Here is a 16,991-nt window from a genome sequence, read left to right on the forward strand (position 1 = left end):
GAGCCAATGAAATCGTCATTGATGGAAAAGCTTTTTGGAAAGCCTAAAGCATTTATATATTTGTTGATATCATTAAGATCATGACAATAGTAACTGCAAATGGCTATTAACCATTACTGGAAATGGGACGTGCCCTGGGCGATTCAGAGTACCCAGGGTACCCTTCAGAGAAGAGCATCCCCTTCTATAGATCACTCCATTCTGCTCAAGTTCAGACTTAAGTAGGAATAGTAGCAATGTGGGGGGTGAACGGGGACGAGGGAACTCCCCACTTAATGGGCTCAGGGAGCTAGAAGACAGCCTCCCTGAAGAGTTGATCTTTGCTGAAGTTAGCTGACATCAGAGTCTCAGAATTGGAGGTGCTCAGCAGCCACCATCGAGGCTGACCCATAACAGAACAAGAACCTATCTAGGGTTCTTTGTCTATGGCATCCCCAACAAGTGGTCATCGGCCTTGCTTAAATCCTCCCAGAGAGGGAACTCAGCACCTCCCAGGGCAGCCTATTCCACTTTGAGAGAGCTCGAAGGAGGCCATTTTTCCTTCTACCCATTTTGTCAGTCAACAGGCATTTATTAAGCACTTACTGTGTGCTAGGCACTGTGCAAACACAAAATAAAACACCCAGCACTGAACAGCACAGCCCATGAAAAAGAGTGCCTGGTGTCCCTCCTGTGCTATAAGGAAAGGAGGCTTGTGTGTGGGACCAGAGGACCTGAATTTGAACCTCTCCATGCCCCTGCCCAGCCACCTGGCCTCGGCTGTGACCCTCTGCTCTCTGGGCTGAAGTGTCCTGTGTAAAATAAGGGGACTGAACCAGATGAGGTCCCTTCCAGCTGTAACATGCTGATTCTCTGAAGTGATAGCGGAGCACTTTTAGAAGGAATAGAAAAATGTAAGCTCCTTAGAGTCAGGGGCTTCCTTGAGCTTGGCTTTGAAACCTCACCCCTCCCACAGTGCCTGGCACAGAGCAGGTGCATGAAGGAATGGAGCCATGGAGGTAAATCCTCAGCTCTGAGGCTCAGATATGTGCGCTGGCCTGGGGTACAGAGTGATGAAAGAAACCTAAAAATGGTTTGCAGAGTGGAGAAAGCCCCATGGCCAATGCCTTTCTGGGGATCCCCTTAGTATACACACATCTTAAAATTAAGAGGAAATCTGTATGGAAACACTCTGTGGGCACCGATTCTGCCATCACAAAGTCTGCGTGTGCTAAGCATGTCCTTTCAGAAAGGCGGCCAGGCCTCTGACAAGTAAATAAAATGATTAGGGCCATGAGAGAGGAGAGCTTTCCAGTATGCAGAGACCCTTCCACTTAGGGGAGAAGGGCCGGACCTGTGATTACAACTCCCTCGACCATCACAAGGTAGGCATTTATGGTCTTAGGTGCCTAAAGATGGAAGGTGAAGGGATTCTCCCAGGGTCCCTCCCTCATCTATGTCAGAGCCGCCATCTTCCTGGTTTGGAGGCCCGCTCTTTCCAGTAGGCCTCACTGCCTGTCTCATAGTCAGCACCTGATTAGTGTTTGTTCAGTGGTAACAGCAAATATTTGTCCGGAGCCTACTCTACAGTGCAGTGGCCTACGAACTGGAGGTTCATATCTATCTGGAAATCAAGGCCCAGTCTCCTACGGGTGAAAAAGAAGTTTTCCTTCATTGGCCTAGCAAGGAATAGAATGGTCTACTTGGGGTCCTCTCTGACTCCTCCCATGGTGGGGAGGCAGTCTTCAGCAAGTCCCGTCCTGTCTGTCATCCATCCAACTGGATAACCACTAACACCCCTGTCAACTCAGACTCTAAGGGTCTAGATTTGCCCCTCCAGATAGTGGTCAGCCATAAATCACAGCAACCACGTGGGCCTCTCCCACACCGTCTCCATCTCCTCTGTAAGTGAAGGCAGAGGCCTGTCAGCCACCAGTGTCCTGTATGTTTTTCCCACCTTTTATTTGAATAGGTGCAGATAAGATGAGTTTGGTCAGGGACCATCGATTCCTGCCATCTGGAGATTAAGGTCATTCAAACATGAGTGGATGGAAGGGGCCCAAGGAGAGAATTCAGAGCTCCCAGGGATAGGAGAGATCACTGACTCCAACCTCCTCATTTTACAGATGAGGAAACTGAGGCCCACAGAGAGGAAATGCCATGGCCAAGGTCATGCAAGTAATAGGTCATAGAGCCGGGATTCTAACCCAGATCATCTTTGTTAGAGGCAGCTGGGTGACACAGTGGATAGAGCGCTACAACTAGAGTCAAGCAGACCTGCGTTCAAACCCAGCCTCAGACATTTATTAGCTGTGTGACCCTGGGCAAATCATTTCACCTCTCTGCCTGCCTCAGTTTCTTCATCTATAAAACAGGGATCATAACAGTACCTACCTCCCAGGGTCGTTGTGAGGATCGAATGAGATGTACAGTGCCTGACACACAGTAGGTGCTTAATTAGTGTTTGTTTCCTTCCTCTAACTCCAAATCCAATGGGGGGGGGTTCCCACTATTGCATGGATCCACTCAGAAAAATTGCTAAGCCTCAGGGGTGTGCCATCTCGCTGGATGTTCCATGACGTCATTCCCCAGCTCAGTCATAAGTAAGGGCTGAGGCGTGAGTCACGCCCCACCTCGCACAACTTCAGAGGGTCCAGCAGGGCTCTCAAACACAACGTCTTGTGCTTTCATCAATATCTCTTTCTTTTTACGGCACCTTCCTTTCTAAATGTTATCTCTCCCCTTCCTCACTGAGCCGCCCCTTGTATCTAAGAACAAAAAGGAAGAGAAAAAAGGCGATTCAGTAAGACCAATAAATGCAACGTGAAACATTCCCGACCCTTTGCCCCCACCTTCTTCATTGAAGTCCTTTTCCTGTGCCAAGCCTGGTCATCATCACGACGCAGGTTTAGTTTCTCAGGTTACTTTGTTGTCCTCATGGTGGACATTGTTTTCCTGACTCTGCTTACTTCCCTCTGCATCCGTTTATAGAATTCTTCTCACTTTTCTCTGTATTCTCCACATTCAGTGTCTCTTCCATCACACTCATGTTTCACCCATTCCCCAGTCACTGGGCATCAGCTTTGTTTCCTTTTCTTTTCCACCAAAAAATATCAGTCGTGTCTCTGTGGGGGCATAAAGGACCTCTTTGCCTTCACCCCCTTGGGGGAGGCTCCCAGCTATGGCCTCTCTGGCTTGATGGACATGGACACAGCAGTCGCTTGTCAGTGTAATTCCAAAATGGCGCTCCGTTTGGGGCTCCACCAACTGAGTTTTAGAGGGCACCTGTCTTTCTTCATCCCTCCCGCACTGGACAAGTTCTAGCCTTTGTTACCTTTGCCACTTTACTGAATGTGAGGTAATTTCCCTTGAATTTCACTCATTATCAGTGATTTGGAGCAATGGGCAATCTAGCTATTCACTACGTGCAGTTCTTTTGAGAACTTTTGAGTTCTTTTCTAGGTGCGAGGCTAGGCTAGGTGCTAGTGGGAGGGGAGGCAAGGACAAAAGGAGCTTCTGTTCTTCCCAGAGAATACAGCGTGTAAACAGAGAGGTCCATTCAAAGGAATCTGAGAGAGGAAAATGCACTGAGTCCCAGAGGGACCTGGAAAGGCCAGTGACCTAAGCCCCGACGGACTTGGAGATGCGGCGGGATCACATTCTAGGCCTGGCAGATGCACCAGCGCAGACGCTAAATGGAGTCAGAATCTAATTCGTGTCTGACCACAGATCATGAAAAGGGGGCCTCCAGCTGCCAGACTGGAAGACTTGAAGTGCCTGCTCCAGGATGGGGGCTAGATGACTAAAGGAAAGGCAACATACGTGACAGATGATGTGAAGGTACAGTGACAAGCTTTGACAACAGATCAGATGCCTGATCCAATCAAGTGAGGAGCCAAGCACAGCCCTGAGGTGAAGAGCCTGGCGACGGGGGATGGTGGGAGGGGTGCCCCAACAGCAACGGAGAATCAGGGAAGAGGAGGGAGCTTGGCAGGGGGAAGATACTGACTTGTGTTTGGGACACATTGAGTGTGTTATCCACAGGACATCCAACTAGAGATGTCCAAAAAGAAATTGGTGATGTGAAAATGGAAGAAGCTGTGAGTTGGTCTTTCTCCAAGAAAACCTGGAGGTGGGTGGGCAGCACTCTCTCCCTCTCTCTTCCCCCATTCTAACCCTATTCAGAGGGAAAACAGGAAGTGTGTAGGAGGGGATAAGTCAGGAAGACCAGATTTGGCTTGATAGGGCCAAGCCTAGCACTGCAGATCTATGGGGGAAGGGACCTCAGAGGCCATCAGGCACAGCCCCCTCTTTTGCTATGTGAGAAAATGAAGGCCCAGGGGAGTAAAGACTTGCCCAGTGTCCCACTGGCAAAAAGTGCCAAAGACACAATTTGAACTCAGTGCCTGGACTCGAGCCCAGGCTCCTCCCACTGTGTCCAGCTGGCAGGATGTAATAGAGATGGTTGCCCTGCCACTTGTGTGGCAGGAAGCCCGGCTGCCCCTGGACAGGGGAATGAAAGCAAGGGGGACTTTAGAATTCTTTTCAGAAGTGAATGTAGGAGACTTTGCCAAGTGAAAGAATGCTGTTCCTCCTGTACCGAGAAGCTCTTGGGGACCTTGGAAGGCAGAGGCTCTGAATCTCCTTTCTTTTTTTTAGCTGACATGTAGCCTCCTGTTGTTAAGAGACAGCAAAGGATTCAAAGTTAGACTCTCCAGGCTTTCTGGCCATCAGCTGTCTCTCAGCAAACTGCATTGTGATGAGTTAAGTGTAAATGAGCTGGGGGCATGTGGACTCCATTTCCTTCCAGCCCAGAAGGATTTCAGACAATAGGCAGCAGGAGCCAGGGTGCGGGGCATTTTTGACTTGACCGACCTCAGATGATTAGAAGACATGTCCTGCACTCTTCAAAAGGCCAAACTCCCCAGCATGCCTTCCTCTGCCCTCCCTGGCCCCTCTTCCTGTCTGGGGAGTCTGCTCCCTGGTAGCCGTGCTGACATGAATCTGTGGCTCCCTCCTTTTCTAGAGGCAGGCCCCGTTCCCTATCTCTAAACATGCAAACACACATTGACATCAGCATCTGCTCTGCTCTCGGCTCCGAGGATTTACATTACGCCCCGTTTTTGTAAACAGGCATCTACCAGAAGTAAGAATAAATACCTTGGAAATTCCATCAGGGGCTCTTCACGGAGAGACAGATGTGCTCGAGGGACGAGCCTTTCTCTCCTGAAGCACATGTGGCTTGTGGACAGACCCACGTCCAGTGAGGTATCTTCTAGCCATAGAGCTGAAAGAGATGGTCATCTGGCCTGACCCCTCATTTTATAGAAGAGTAAACTGAGGCCCAGAAGTTAAGGGTCTTGCCCAAGTTATGCAGTTAGTAAGTGGCAGGGATGGGATTCAAACTCGCGCCCTCTGATTCTGACTCTAGTATTCCCTCCACTGTGCCACACCAAATCTTAGCACTGGAAAGGACCTCAAAACCATCCACCCAATAGGTCCAATAAAAGTGTTCATCAAATTCCCACTGGGGAACCTCTGCAGACAAGGGCCTCTTCCACGCTGGGACAGACAGCCCTCATTGTTAGGAAGTTTGCTCTCATTTTAAGCCTGAAGGAACAGTGCAATGGACAAGACTGGCCGGGTCCCTCTTCCTTGGAGGTCTGTCCTCCCCTGGCTTATGAGCAGTCATCTGTCTGTCTTGCCTCTCCCCCTCGCTATCCTCTAGGGAGCCCCCACTCAGGGTCTTCTCCAATCCCGAGCCATTCCCAGCCGGCACACAGGCTGGAGCCTGAGCTAGCCGGGACAAGCAGGATTCCCAAAGGCTTGTTTCATCTGACATCTCTCTTAAGCCCAGTTTTCAGTCTGTGGCTCATCACTGTGGTTGAAAGTAGGGTCGAGGGCTGTGTTATCCTGAGAAGCTGTGGTTTTGTGATGTAGGGGGTGATCTGGGGCAGGGTTATATTCACAGATGTCAATGAGGTTGCCAGCCGGCCCTCCATTCTTCTACATCTTCTGTCCCTCTCCTGAAGGACAGCTCCTCCCAAAATCCAGCAAGTGATGTCCAAGCCTGGGCAGGCTACCCGGGAATTTGTGTAGTTTGATGTCGGCCTCTGCCAGCTCATCGGATGGATCCCCCATTCCTGGATCTCTTCAGGCTACGACCGGATGACCACTTGTTGGGGCCTCCGTTGGGGTCAGGATTTGGACAGCTGAGCCTAGGAGGGCCTCGTATCCAACCCTGAAATTCCAGGAAAACCTGAGTCTGTTCTTGTGTATGAAATGATTGGATGCCCTGGTTTCTCATGCTCCCTTCCATGCACTATTTTTGCATTCTGTTTACTTCTGAATATAAATTGTGCCTGCTCTGCTTGTCCAAACACGCTGATGTGTTTTACATAGTTGAGATTGCTGGATGAGCGGCCACCAACAAAGTCAGATTCCTGGAGGTGGGAACCAATCGTCACTTCTGGACTGAAGACCAGGGACCAGGCAGTGGCTGGCCTTTTTTTTCTTTAAAAGTTTTCTGGGGGAAGCGAGGTGGCGCGGTAGGTAGAACACCGGCCCTGGAGTCAGGAGGACCTGAGTTCAAATCCAGTCTCAGACCAGACACTTGCTACTTACTAGCTGTGTGACCTTGGTCAAGTCACTTAATTTCAATTGTCTTGCCAAGAAAAAAAGTTTTCTGTCATTTGGAGGCACTTCATCTTTGTGCTCCTCGTGGAAGCAACAGAGAAATGGAGCCTCTTCCTCTGAGCAAAGCAGGAAAAGAAGTGCAAATGTTCCTGCGAAGTCTTTCTGCCAATAGAGTGGAAAGGACCTTGTATTTAACATTGGAGACCTTGCTTCAAGTCCCAGCTCAGCCCCATACTACCTGTGGAACCTTGGGAAAGCTGCTTCACCCCCTTGGCCTCAGTTTCCCCATCTGTAAAATGAGAAGATTGTACTCAGTGAACTTTGAGGCCCCTCCCAGCTGCAAACCCATGGTCCTGTGAGACAGCCCTTCTGGGACCCAAATTTCATTGTCCTCATCCACCTGACCTTGCATGTGTCTGGGAGTCAGTGTAACAATGATAATGATAATGATATGTAAAAATGACTGGCATTTATACGGCATCTTAAGGTTTGCTAAGCACTTGGTCCTCACAACAACCTCTGAGGTAGAGGTTATCATTAGGCCCATTTTAAAGATCAGGAAACTGAGGAAGGCAAAGGTGAAGGGCCTTGTCCAGGGTCACCCAGCTGGTAAGTGTCTGAGGCCACGTTTGACTCCAGGTCCAGTATGCTAGCCACTGTACCACCTTAGTAAAAAGGGATCAGGAGTTAGGATGAAGAGAGATCAGGGTTCAAATGCTACCTCTAGTGGTTACTAGTGGTATGACCTTTACCCTCTCTGAGGTTCAGTTTTCCCGTCTGTAAAATGAGGCTAATAAAACCTGTAGGATCTTAGGGGGTTTGTGAAGCTCACAGAATTCAACAGATCATAGAGAAACACAGCGTTATAGCTGGGAGTCAACCTCCTCCTTTTACAGATGAGGATACCGAGGCACAAAGCAGTGCGGCCCTCTGGGTCACCCAGATAGAAAGTATCTAAGGTGGGATTTGAAGAGATGTGTTTCTACCTCTGGGGCCAGTGCCCTGTACCCTATACATTATATGTCAGCTGCTACATGAACTCTCAAGCCCTCTATCAATGCCATGTGTTATTATTACTTGAGGAGAAGGAGAAGAATGGAGGAAGATTTTCCTGAATTTTCAACTGTTCTACACACCAGAGCCCTTGCCACCAAGTCACACAAGGCTCAGAGGGGTTCAGTGGCCTGCCCAGAGTTACACAGCTAGTGAGTATCAAAGGGCAGTGGCAAAACTTGGCCAGTGGTGGCCAACAGCCAGAGAAGCTGCATGAGCCACATCATCAAAGCAGTGTGTGGCTGACCAGAAGAGGAGACAGGCTGGTCATGCAGTGACCTCCCAGCCTGTCCGGAAGGTTCATGCCCATCAGAGTCAGAAGCTGAACCCTGATCCTCAAGCCAGTACTTCTTCCCCTGTACCACAGTGCCTTTCTTGAGAGCCAGGTTCAAATCACAGGATTGTAGATTTAGGGCTGGAAACCATTTAGTCCAGCCCATTCCTATTACAGAGGAGGGACTGAATCCCAAGGACTGCATCATCTCCCCCCCACACACCCATATCCAGTATGGTGCCAAGGCCTGTGTCTGCAGCATCTCTGGTAGATTTCACCTCTGCAGCATCTCTCCTAGATTTCACCTCTGCAGTATTTTCTGGTAGATTTCACCTCTGCAACATCTCTGGTAGATTTCACCTCTGCAGCATCTCTCCTAGATTTCACCTCTGCAGTATTTTCTGGTAGATTTCACCTCTGCAACATCTCTGGTAGATTTCACCTCTGCAACATCTCTGGTAGATTTCACCTCTGCAGCATCTCTGGTAGATTTCACCTCTGCAGCATCTCTGGTAGATTTCACCTCTGCAGCATCTCTCCTAGATTTCACCTCTGCAGCATCTCTCCTAGATTTCACCTCTGCAGCATCTCTCCTAGATTTCACCTCTGCAGCATCTCTCCTAGATTTCACCCCTGACAGTATCTCTGGTAGATTTCACCTCTGCAGCATCTCTGGTAGATTTCACCTCTGCAGCATGTTCAGAGATGCTGCAGAGGTGAAATCTACCAGAGATGCTGCAGACACAGGCCTTGGCACCATACTGGATATGGGTGTGGGGGAGAGATGATGCAGTCCTTGGGACTCAGTCCCTCCTCTGTAATAGGAATGGGCTGGACTAAATGGTTTCCAGCCCTAAATTTACAATCCTTTGATTTGAACCTGGCTCTCAAGAAAGGCACTGTGGTACAGGGGAAGAAGTACTGGCCCCCATCACCTGATGCCTGGAACCATTGCAACAGTTGCTGTTGGGTCTGTCTGCCTCGAGTCTTTCCCCACTCCAGACTATGCTAAAGTACAAATGTGATCATGTCACCCCCTACTCGACAAACTGCAGTGGCTCCCCATCTAGGGTTGTTTGCACGTGGGCTTCCCCATTAGATTGTGAATAGGTGCTTAATTTATGCTTTTACTGACTGAGACAGAAAGGCAAGTGAGATGTAGTTGATAGTTTGAGGGGATGGCACAATGAAATAAAGGATGTTTAAGGGGGGCAAATCTAAGCATGAATAAAAGGCAGTGAGTGAATGAATGAATGAATGAATGAACAGTGCCTTATGTTATGAGAATCCTTTGTCAGTTTTTTTTCCTCCTTATATTCCCAGCATCTGGTACACAGTAGGTGCTTAATAAATGTTGGTTGAATCAAAATGTGGAATTAGAAGTTACAGAGAAGCCTTCCTTTCTTTCCCATTTGGCACCTGGTGGCATGGTCTTTACCTTCTCTTTTCTCTCTATGCTGTATTTGGCAGGTGACACAGGCCATCCCCCACTGCCCAGGACAAATGACTCTTCATCACAACCCCTTGCTGGTGTGTGGAGGTGACAGCTTCACTCGGTCCAACTTTGACGGGTGCCTGGAATCCTCCCTATGTGTTATGGAGGCCCTAAAGCCTCATCTGTAGAGCCCACATCACTTTGACTTTTCTCTCATGGCCCCTACTTGGGAGTCTATTCTTTGGTCCTCAGAATTTTTTTTCTACTTTATTGAATAAAATTCCAAGGAAGTTGTCCTTCATTTACCCACATTTACCATATTGAATAGAAATGGTATAAGGATTTTGGCAGACACAGACAGCTACCTGTGTTGGAGGGAAACCCCTCCCATCTTTTGTATTTCATGGCTTTTCTCAGTGAGCAACGTGGTTCCTGGTTGGTGGCAAGATGGTGACTGAGGGGGATAGAGCCATGGAGTCATCTGCAGTGGGAAGAAGGAAATCCTTCCAGCCCCAGGCTGTTTCCTTGCAACACTGTGGTTCAGAAGCCATTGAGCCCCCAAGTCTGTGCCCTCTTGGAAATGAGTTCTAATAGCTGCTTTTCTTGCCCGTTATATGTTATCATTTCACAAGCCTGTCTGGGATAGGAGCACTGAGGTCTTTCCTAGTTGTGGTTTCTGAGATTCAGTTTCAGTTTAGCTCAAAATGCCACAGTTTTTTTTCTTTGGCCTTTGAAAAAATCTACGGACACACTGCATTTGATTTGGTGTTTTCAAGTCTCACAGAATTGTAGCCTGGGAAATAATTTTTTATCTCCTTTTTGACAAAATTGTAGTCTCAGAGATGGCTCCAATCAATGCCGCACGATGAATGGTTATATAACATGTGTACAATGAATTTTACATAATTTTCAAATTCCATTAGTTTTAATGCATGTGCTAGGTGGTGCAGTGGATAGAGCACTGAGTCTAAAATCTGTAAGACTCATCTTCCTGACTTCAAATCTAGCCTCAGACACTTACTAGCTGTGTGACCCTAGGCAAGTCACTTCACCTTGTTTGCCTCAGTTTCCTCATCTGTAAAATGAGCTAGAAAAGGAAATGGCAAACCCCTCCAGTATCTCTGCCAAGAAAACGCCCAATGGGGCCACAAAGAGTCAGATCCCGCTGAAACAACTGTAACAAAATTCTCACTCTGTCCTAAGTGCTGGTGATATGAAGACAAAAACATCCTTGCCTTGAAAGTGATCACCTTCTCTAGAGGGAAGCCTGTGTTCACATAGAAGTTATCTGTGGCTGGGCGTGCCATGGGGGGAATGGATGCTCCAGCACCAGAGGGCCAGAGACCATGCTTGGGGCACTCAGTCCATTCAGCTTTGGGACTCTTGTCCTAAGGCCCAGCCATCCTGATTCATAAGGCGAGGAAACACAAACCCACGTAACCCACTTTACCTAACAGGACCAGGCTTCACAACCCAGCAAACCGTCCACCCTCCAAGAACCATAAACCAACCAATGTTGCCTTTGCTTCCATAGAGGCCATGTCGATCGACTGCCTCGTGACTCCATTCCCCATCCCTATGAAATCCCTCAAAACACAGCCTTCCTGGGCTATCTGCTTTGTGGGTTGTCTCCACCATTGAAATACAAGTTCCTTCAGGAGCTTGTCTGCTTTTGTATGTGTATCCCCAGTGCTTAAAACAGTGCTTGGCACTTAACACATGCTTAACAAATGCCTTCCCTTCATTCATTCTGGGGAAAAAAAATTGATCTGCAGCCCAGGAAATAAGGTACCTGCTGATGAACTGAAAAACATCATCAGGGTATGGGATGCAAAGAACGTGAACTAAAGGCCTGCTTTCCTCGTTTCCAAAAGAAGGAAAGATACGTTGATTTTTTTTAAATAGTATAATTCTACAGTGACTGGACTGCCTAGAGCACTTGATATCTGCAGCAAGGGCTCTGAGATCCTAGAGAGCCTTGGGAGGATTGTTTTAACTACTAGTCCATGTAAAACAATCATGGTACCTTATTGATAAAAATGGCTTTTCCCACATGCTGAAAAAATGGAAATGTAAAATGTTCAACAGGATGGAATGACAAGAACAGGAAGGTTTCAGCCGCATATTCAGTGAATGAGGGATCTGTGATTTCATCAAGATGGAAAACTCCTGAGACGGGAACCCCTTTCCCACCATAAATCAGCAGCTCTTAACAGATGTGACCTATGACTGATAGGTCTTAGGGAAGAGGCCGAGGCATAGAGATGTGAGGGACCCAGGGTCACCCGGTGCCAGAAGTGGGATTTAAACCCTGGTAGTCTGGAAGCCAAGTCCACACCCTATCCGCTACACCCTGTCTACACCACTGTTTCTTGTTTGGTGAACAGTGGGATAATGTATTACACTGTGATTCATAAGAACATGTCCAAAAATACATGGCTTTGATGACTCTTTTCAAGTTGTTTCGTAATTTAAGGATTTCCCAGCCCTCAGTAACAGTGAATTATAGTCATCCTTTTAGTTCATTTCTTCCCTCAACAGGAAGAAGAAACTCTGTAGGCCAATCAGTGGGTGGTGGCACCACAGAGGATAGAGCACAGGGCCTGGAATCAGGAAGACCTGAATTCAAATCCTCCCTCAGACACTTCCCAGCTGGATGACTGACCCTGGGTGAGTTATTTAAATGTCTGTTTGCCTCAGTTTCCCCATCTGTAAAACAGTGCTAATAACCCTACCTTCTGGGGATGTTATGAGGGTCAAATGAGACAGTATTTGTCAAGTTCTTTGCAAGTCTTAAAGTGCTATACATTGTTGTTGTTTTACAGCCGTATCTGACGCTGTGTGACCCTGTCTGGGGTTTTCTTGGTGGCAAAGACACTGAAGTGGTTTGCTATTTCCTTCTCCAGTTCATTTTACAGATGAGAAATTGAGGCAAAATTTTACAGATGAGAAAGCGAGGCAAAAAACTGAGGGTAAAATGACTTGCCCAGGGTCACACAGCTAATTAGTGTCTGAGGCTGCATTTGAACCAAAGTCTTCCTAATTGCAGGCCTTGCAGTCTGTCTGCTACCCCATCTAGCAGCCCCAAAGTATTATTTATATAAACGTCAGATAAACCTAACTGTGGGTGCTCTCCAAGGTTCTGTCCTGGGCCCTCTTCTTCCTCTACTCTATCCCTATAAACTCATCAGTTCCCATAGCTGATGTCCATCCCCAGTCATGCTTTAGTCCCAGATCAACGGTTATCTATTGAACATTTCAAAATGCACGTCCCAGAGACATCTTAAACTCAACATGTTCAGAACTGGACCCCTTTGGCAGTATTGCCAAGTTGATGGACCTGTTCTTCAAATAGTGTTTTTACATGGCTAAAATAAAGTACAGAGGATGATCAGAGGAAACCAATTATATTGAAATAAAGAAGTAATTGTTCCCATCCGGGTCCACAGCCCCCTAAAACACCCCTGCAGAGCCTTTGCTGAGAACCCTCTCTGAATGCCTCCCCTCTTCCTGGTGTCAAAGATACCCGCGTCCTTCCGGTGTCTAAGGGCAGACTGGCCGCCTTTCTGCCCCTGATCCACAGTGTCTCCAAGGCTCTATACTGGCATCCGCCATACATGTGACACTCTCCCTCCTTACCTCCCACCTCAGAGAATCCCTCTCTTCCTTTAAGGCATGGCTCAGGCACCATCCTGCATGAAGCCTTTCCTGATTACCCAGCCACAAGTGCCCCCCTCCCCACTGTCCTGTATTCAAAAGTTGCATGTATGTATGCATGCTTTACTTTATTCTGGATCTGTTTTTAAATGTACTTCTTGTCTTCTTCATTATAATGTAAGCTCTTTGTGAGCAGAAATTGTTTCATTCTCCATTTCATGTTTCATTCTCATTTATGTCCACAGTGCCTGGCACACAGTGGGTGCTTTATAAATACTTGTTAACTGATTGATGATTTAGATAGGGAGAGAATTTGGCCAGCTGATCATCTGATTCAGTGCAATTCAAAAAGCATTCATTAAGCGCGTAGTGTGTGCCCGGCACTGGGCTAGGTAGGCACAGTGAGTATAAAGATAAAAAGGAAACAGTCCCTGCCCTCAAGTAGCTTACATTGTATTGAGAGGAAAGAAAAGGGAGGGGCAGCAGTAGAAGCCCCAACTGCTGGGAATTGGGAAAGGCCTGATAGAGGACTTGGCACCCAGCTGAGCTTAGGCACCCACAAGGGGAGGTAAAGAGGAAGTAAGTGTATTTCAGGCATGGAAGACACCCTGGGCAAAGGTGTGGGGGTTAGGAATGGAGTGTTGTTTCTAGACTCTTGGCTGGATTATGGCATGTGTGTCGGTGGCTTGGGCGTGTTCATTCCGAGCAGCATGGGAGAGTAGGGGTGGGGGTGTGGAATAGGAGCCAGTGCTAAGCCTGACTCTTCAGCCAGGGGCCCACCGAGGTGGCCTCGCGAGAACTAAGTACCCTGAGAGAACCTCAGCGCCTGTTCTGTGTAAATGATAATGATCTGCCAAAAGAGAAAAAGGAAACTGGGCCCCAGCTGCAGTGACGTCGTCCACACAGCCTCCCTTCCCATCCTCCTCTTCTGCCTTGTAACTGACCCCCTAGCAGTAAGGATGGGAGAATTCCCTGAAACTGAAGTAAGAGGCTGCAGTGGAGCCTGGACTTATCCTCCTGAGCCCTGACGGTTCAGGAACTCTGAACCTGCCCACTAGGTATGAAGAAGAACCTGCAGATCCATAACCCTGGAGGACACCTGGGAGTCAGGGGCTCCCTTGTTGGCCAGGGTAGCTAGAACAGCGCTCGGAAGCAGGGTTGTCACATTGTTCTGTGACGTCAGAATCAGGACCCACTGGGACCGCTGCCGAGCTGCTTGTGTCCCTCACCTCCGGACCACCGCTCACAGCAGAGCATTTGCATGAGATGTTTTACTCATCAAGGGAGAAGGGATAACCACTATTGCTATAGCTGTGATTTCAGACCTTAGCACAGTGCCTGGAACATAGTAAGCACTCAACCGAGGCTTGTTGACCAACTGATTCCTGGCTATTTGCGACTCCCAGATGGGCAAACTCCCTCTACTAATATAGCCTAGCATCTCCCCAGCAACTTGTATTCTTGGAGTCAGAGCTCTTAACCTGGGATCTGTAAACTTTGCTTTTGATATTTTAATAACTATATTCTAATAGATTTGTTTTCCTTTGTAATCTTGTGTGTTTTATGTATTCAAAAACATTCTGAGAAGGGATCCATAGACTTCCCCAAATAGCCAGAAGAGCTCATGAGGAAAAAAAGGTTAAGCTCTCCAGCTATAGAGTTTCTTGGCCCTCCGAAGGTCAAGTGGTTCATGGTCATACAACATTATGTGGTAGAGGGCTTTCCAGCTAGCCCTGGTTAGCAGTGCTGTCTGCCTTTGCTAGAATTAAATTTTATGAGACCAGAGAGAAAGAGCTTAATTACCTCGGTGATGTCTATGTCTTGCATAGGCGAAGAGGGTGACACATATGTTATGGCAGGAGGGTGGCTTTTTTCACCTTTGGCATTTCTGGAAGGGGAAAGTTACTTAAAGAAGAAATAGAAAAAAGTAGTTATAAAACCAGGCCAGATAATTTCCTGTGCCAAAAAAAACCCAATACTCCATTGAGTCATCATGCCATCCACAAAATGCCATCCTTCCCGTCCCATAACCACCCACCACCTTGTTAAATGCAAAGAGTGAGGTCCAACCCCTCAGCCAGGAGAAGGCTCGTCAATGTTTGCCTCGTTTCCCCAAGTGCGTTTAATGACCCCAAGCTTCTCCCTGGAACAAACGCCCACCCCTCCCTTCAAGCCTCGATATTCTCCCAATGACGCTGGATGCCTGTGAGTCATGGAATACCACCATCTGTGAAGAGATGAAGTCAAGGCTCACCCAAAGGGCAGTAGAGAGAGAGGCCCATGGTGGGTGGGGATGCCCAAGGTCTGGTACAAAATGGGAATTTCACAGGAGATGCTGAGTTAAAGATGGCGTCAGAGAAACATATTGCTGATAAAGAAAATGGGTTTCTCACATTATGAGAGCAGAGAACTTTTTCTCCTCAGGATGTCAAGGAAGGGATGGAACGGTGGGAGGACATGGACAACGTCCATCACTGGAGGAGGTCCACCTGAGTGAGGTCCACTGTAGTAGTGATAGTAGTAGTGGTGGTGGTGGTGGTGGCGGTAGTAGTAATGATAATAATAATAACATCAATAATAGTTGGCATTGGCATTTATGGTATCTTTAAGGTTCTCAGAGCCCTTCACACATTTTATCTCATTTGTTATTTCTCACAAGCCTGGGAAGTAGGTGCTATTTATTATTATTCGCATGTTACAGATAAGGAAACTGAGGTAGGCAGAGGTTAAATGATTTGCCCAGCATCACACAGCTAGGAAGTGTCTGAGGAAGGATTTGAACTCAGGTCTTCCTGATTCCAAGTCTGACATTGATCCACAGTGCTACCTGGCTGTTACTTATTTGTTTCACAAGTACAATTATTTTTAGTATTGATACAGTAAGGGAGCCCCTTCCCCCATTGGACAGACGAGTGCCTTAGGATCATAGCTTTAGAGATAAAGGGGACCTTAGAGGCTGTAGCTAGCCTAGTCCCCTCATTTGACACAGGAGGAAATTGAGGCTCTGAGAAGAAGTGACTTGGCCCAGGTCATATACATTGTGGCAGAGCTGAAGGTCCTCTGACTCCTAAGGGAAGGCTATGCCAGAGAGCCTGCCGCCCCTGTAGAAACAGGACAAGAGGGCACAGGAGGCACCGTTGGTCACAGAAGGACAATTCTGGGACCCAAGTCCCCTGTCTCTTAACTATGCTGTCTTCCTGTGGAACCACAAGGACAAAGGTAACTATAGCTTCAGGAGAGCAGAACTGAAACTTTAGATTCCTCATCTGTGAAATGGGGGGGGGGGAGCACTAAGGGATAGACAAAAAGCCCTCTAAAATGTTCTTGTTTTCCAGTTCTAACAATCTATGATTTTCTGTTTGGTGAATCTATAAATTCCATCCTCCAACCTGTCACACTAACGCCCACGTCCAAGACAATGCCAGCCCTCACTCTGGAGAATGATTCTGCCTTCAATTACTTACAGGTTCAGTTTCTTTCCTTCTCCTAGGGCACATTCTGTGAGATGCAATGGCAGCCTCAGGATGCCCACTCGTATAGTTGTAGAAAGTGACTCGATACGCAGCCCGTGGCCACACAGCCAAGGTACTGTGTCAGAGACAGCTCTCAGACCCGTGGCTTCCGCCTCTGTGGCCAACTCTCCATCCTCTATGAGCTACTTCACCTCCATATCTGTAAGCAGCCTAATGAAAGCCTGCAGTATTGGGGGGGGGGGCATAAAAGAAGTCAAGTCAACAAACATTTATTAATTACCTACTGTGTGTCAGGCAGTGGGCTAAGCAAAGAAAGGCAAAGTCAGTCTCAAGGAGTTCGCAGTCTAATTGGGGGAGAGAATATGCAAACAACTATGTACAAATGAGAGAGACAGAGACAGAGAGAGGGAGGGAGAGAGGGGGAGGGGGGAGGGAGGGAGAGAAATGGAGAGGGAGGGATGGAGGGGGAGAGGGAGGGATGGAG

The 16,991-nt window shown here is 47.8% G+C and overlaps 1 protein-coding gene across 1 annotated transcript in view; it reads left to right on the forward strand.

Annotated features, from left to right (window-relative positions):
- RNLS (renalase, FAD dependent amine oxidase) overlaps positions 1–11,835 on the forward strand; it is a 245,466-nt gene extending 233,631 nt beyond the window's left edge. Inside the window, exon 7 of the mRNA XM_020974955.2 lies at positions 9,413–11,835. Coding sequence (XP_020830614.1) covers positions 9,413–9,565 — 153 coding nt within the window. The 3' untranslated portion in view covers positions 9,566–11,835. The remainder of the gene's footprint in view (positions 1–9,412) is intronic.
- Positions 11,836–16,991: the final 5,156 nt, after the last annotated feature.

Source organism: Phascolarctos cinereus, unplaced genomic scaffold (assembly GCF_003287225.1).
Source record: "Phascolarctos cinereus isolate Bilbo 61053 unplaced genomic scaffold, phaCin_HiC Scaffold_3;HRSCAF=262, whole genome shotgun sequence".
In the NCBI taxonomy this organism is placed as follows: Eukaryota; Metazoa; Chordata; class Mammalia; order Diprotodontia; family Phascolarctidae; genus Phascolarctos; species Phascolarctos cinereus.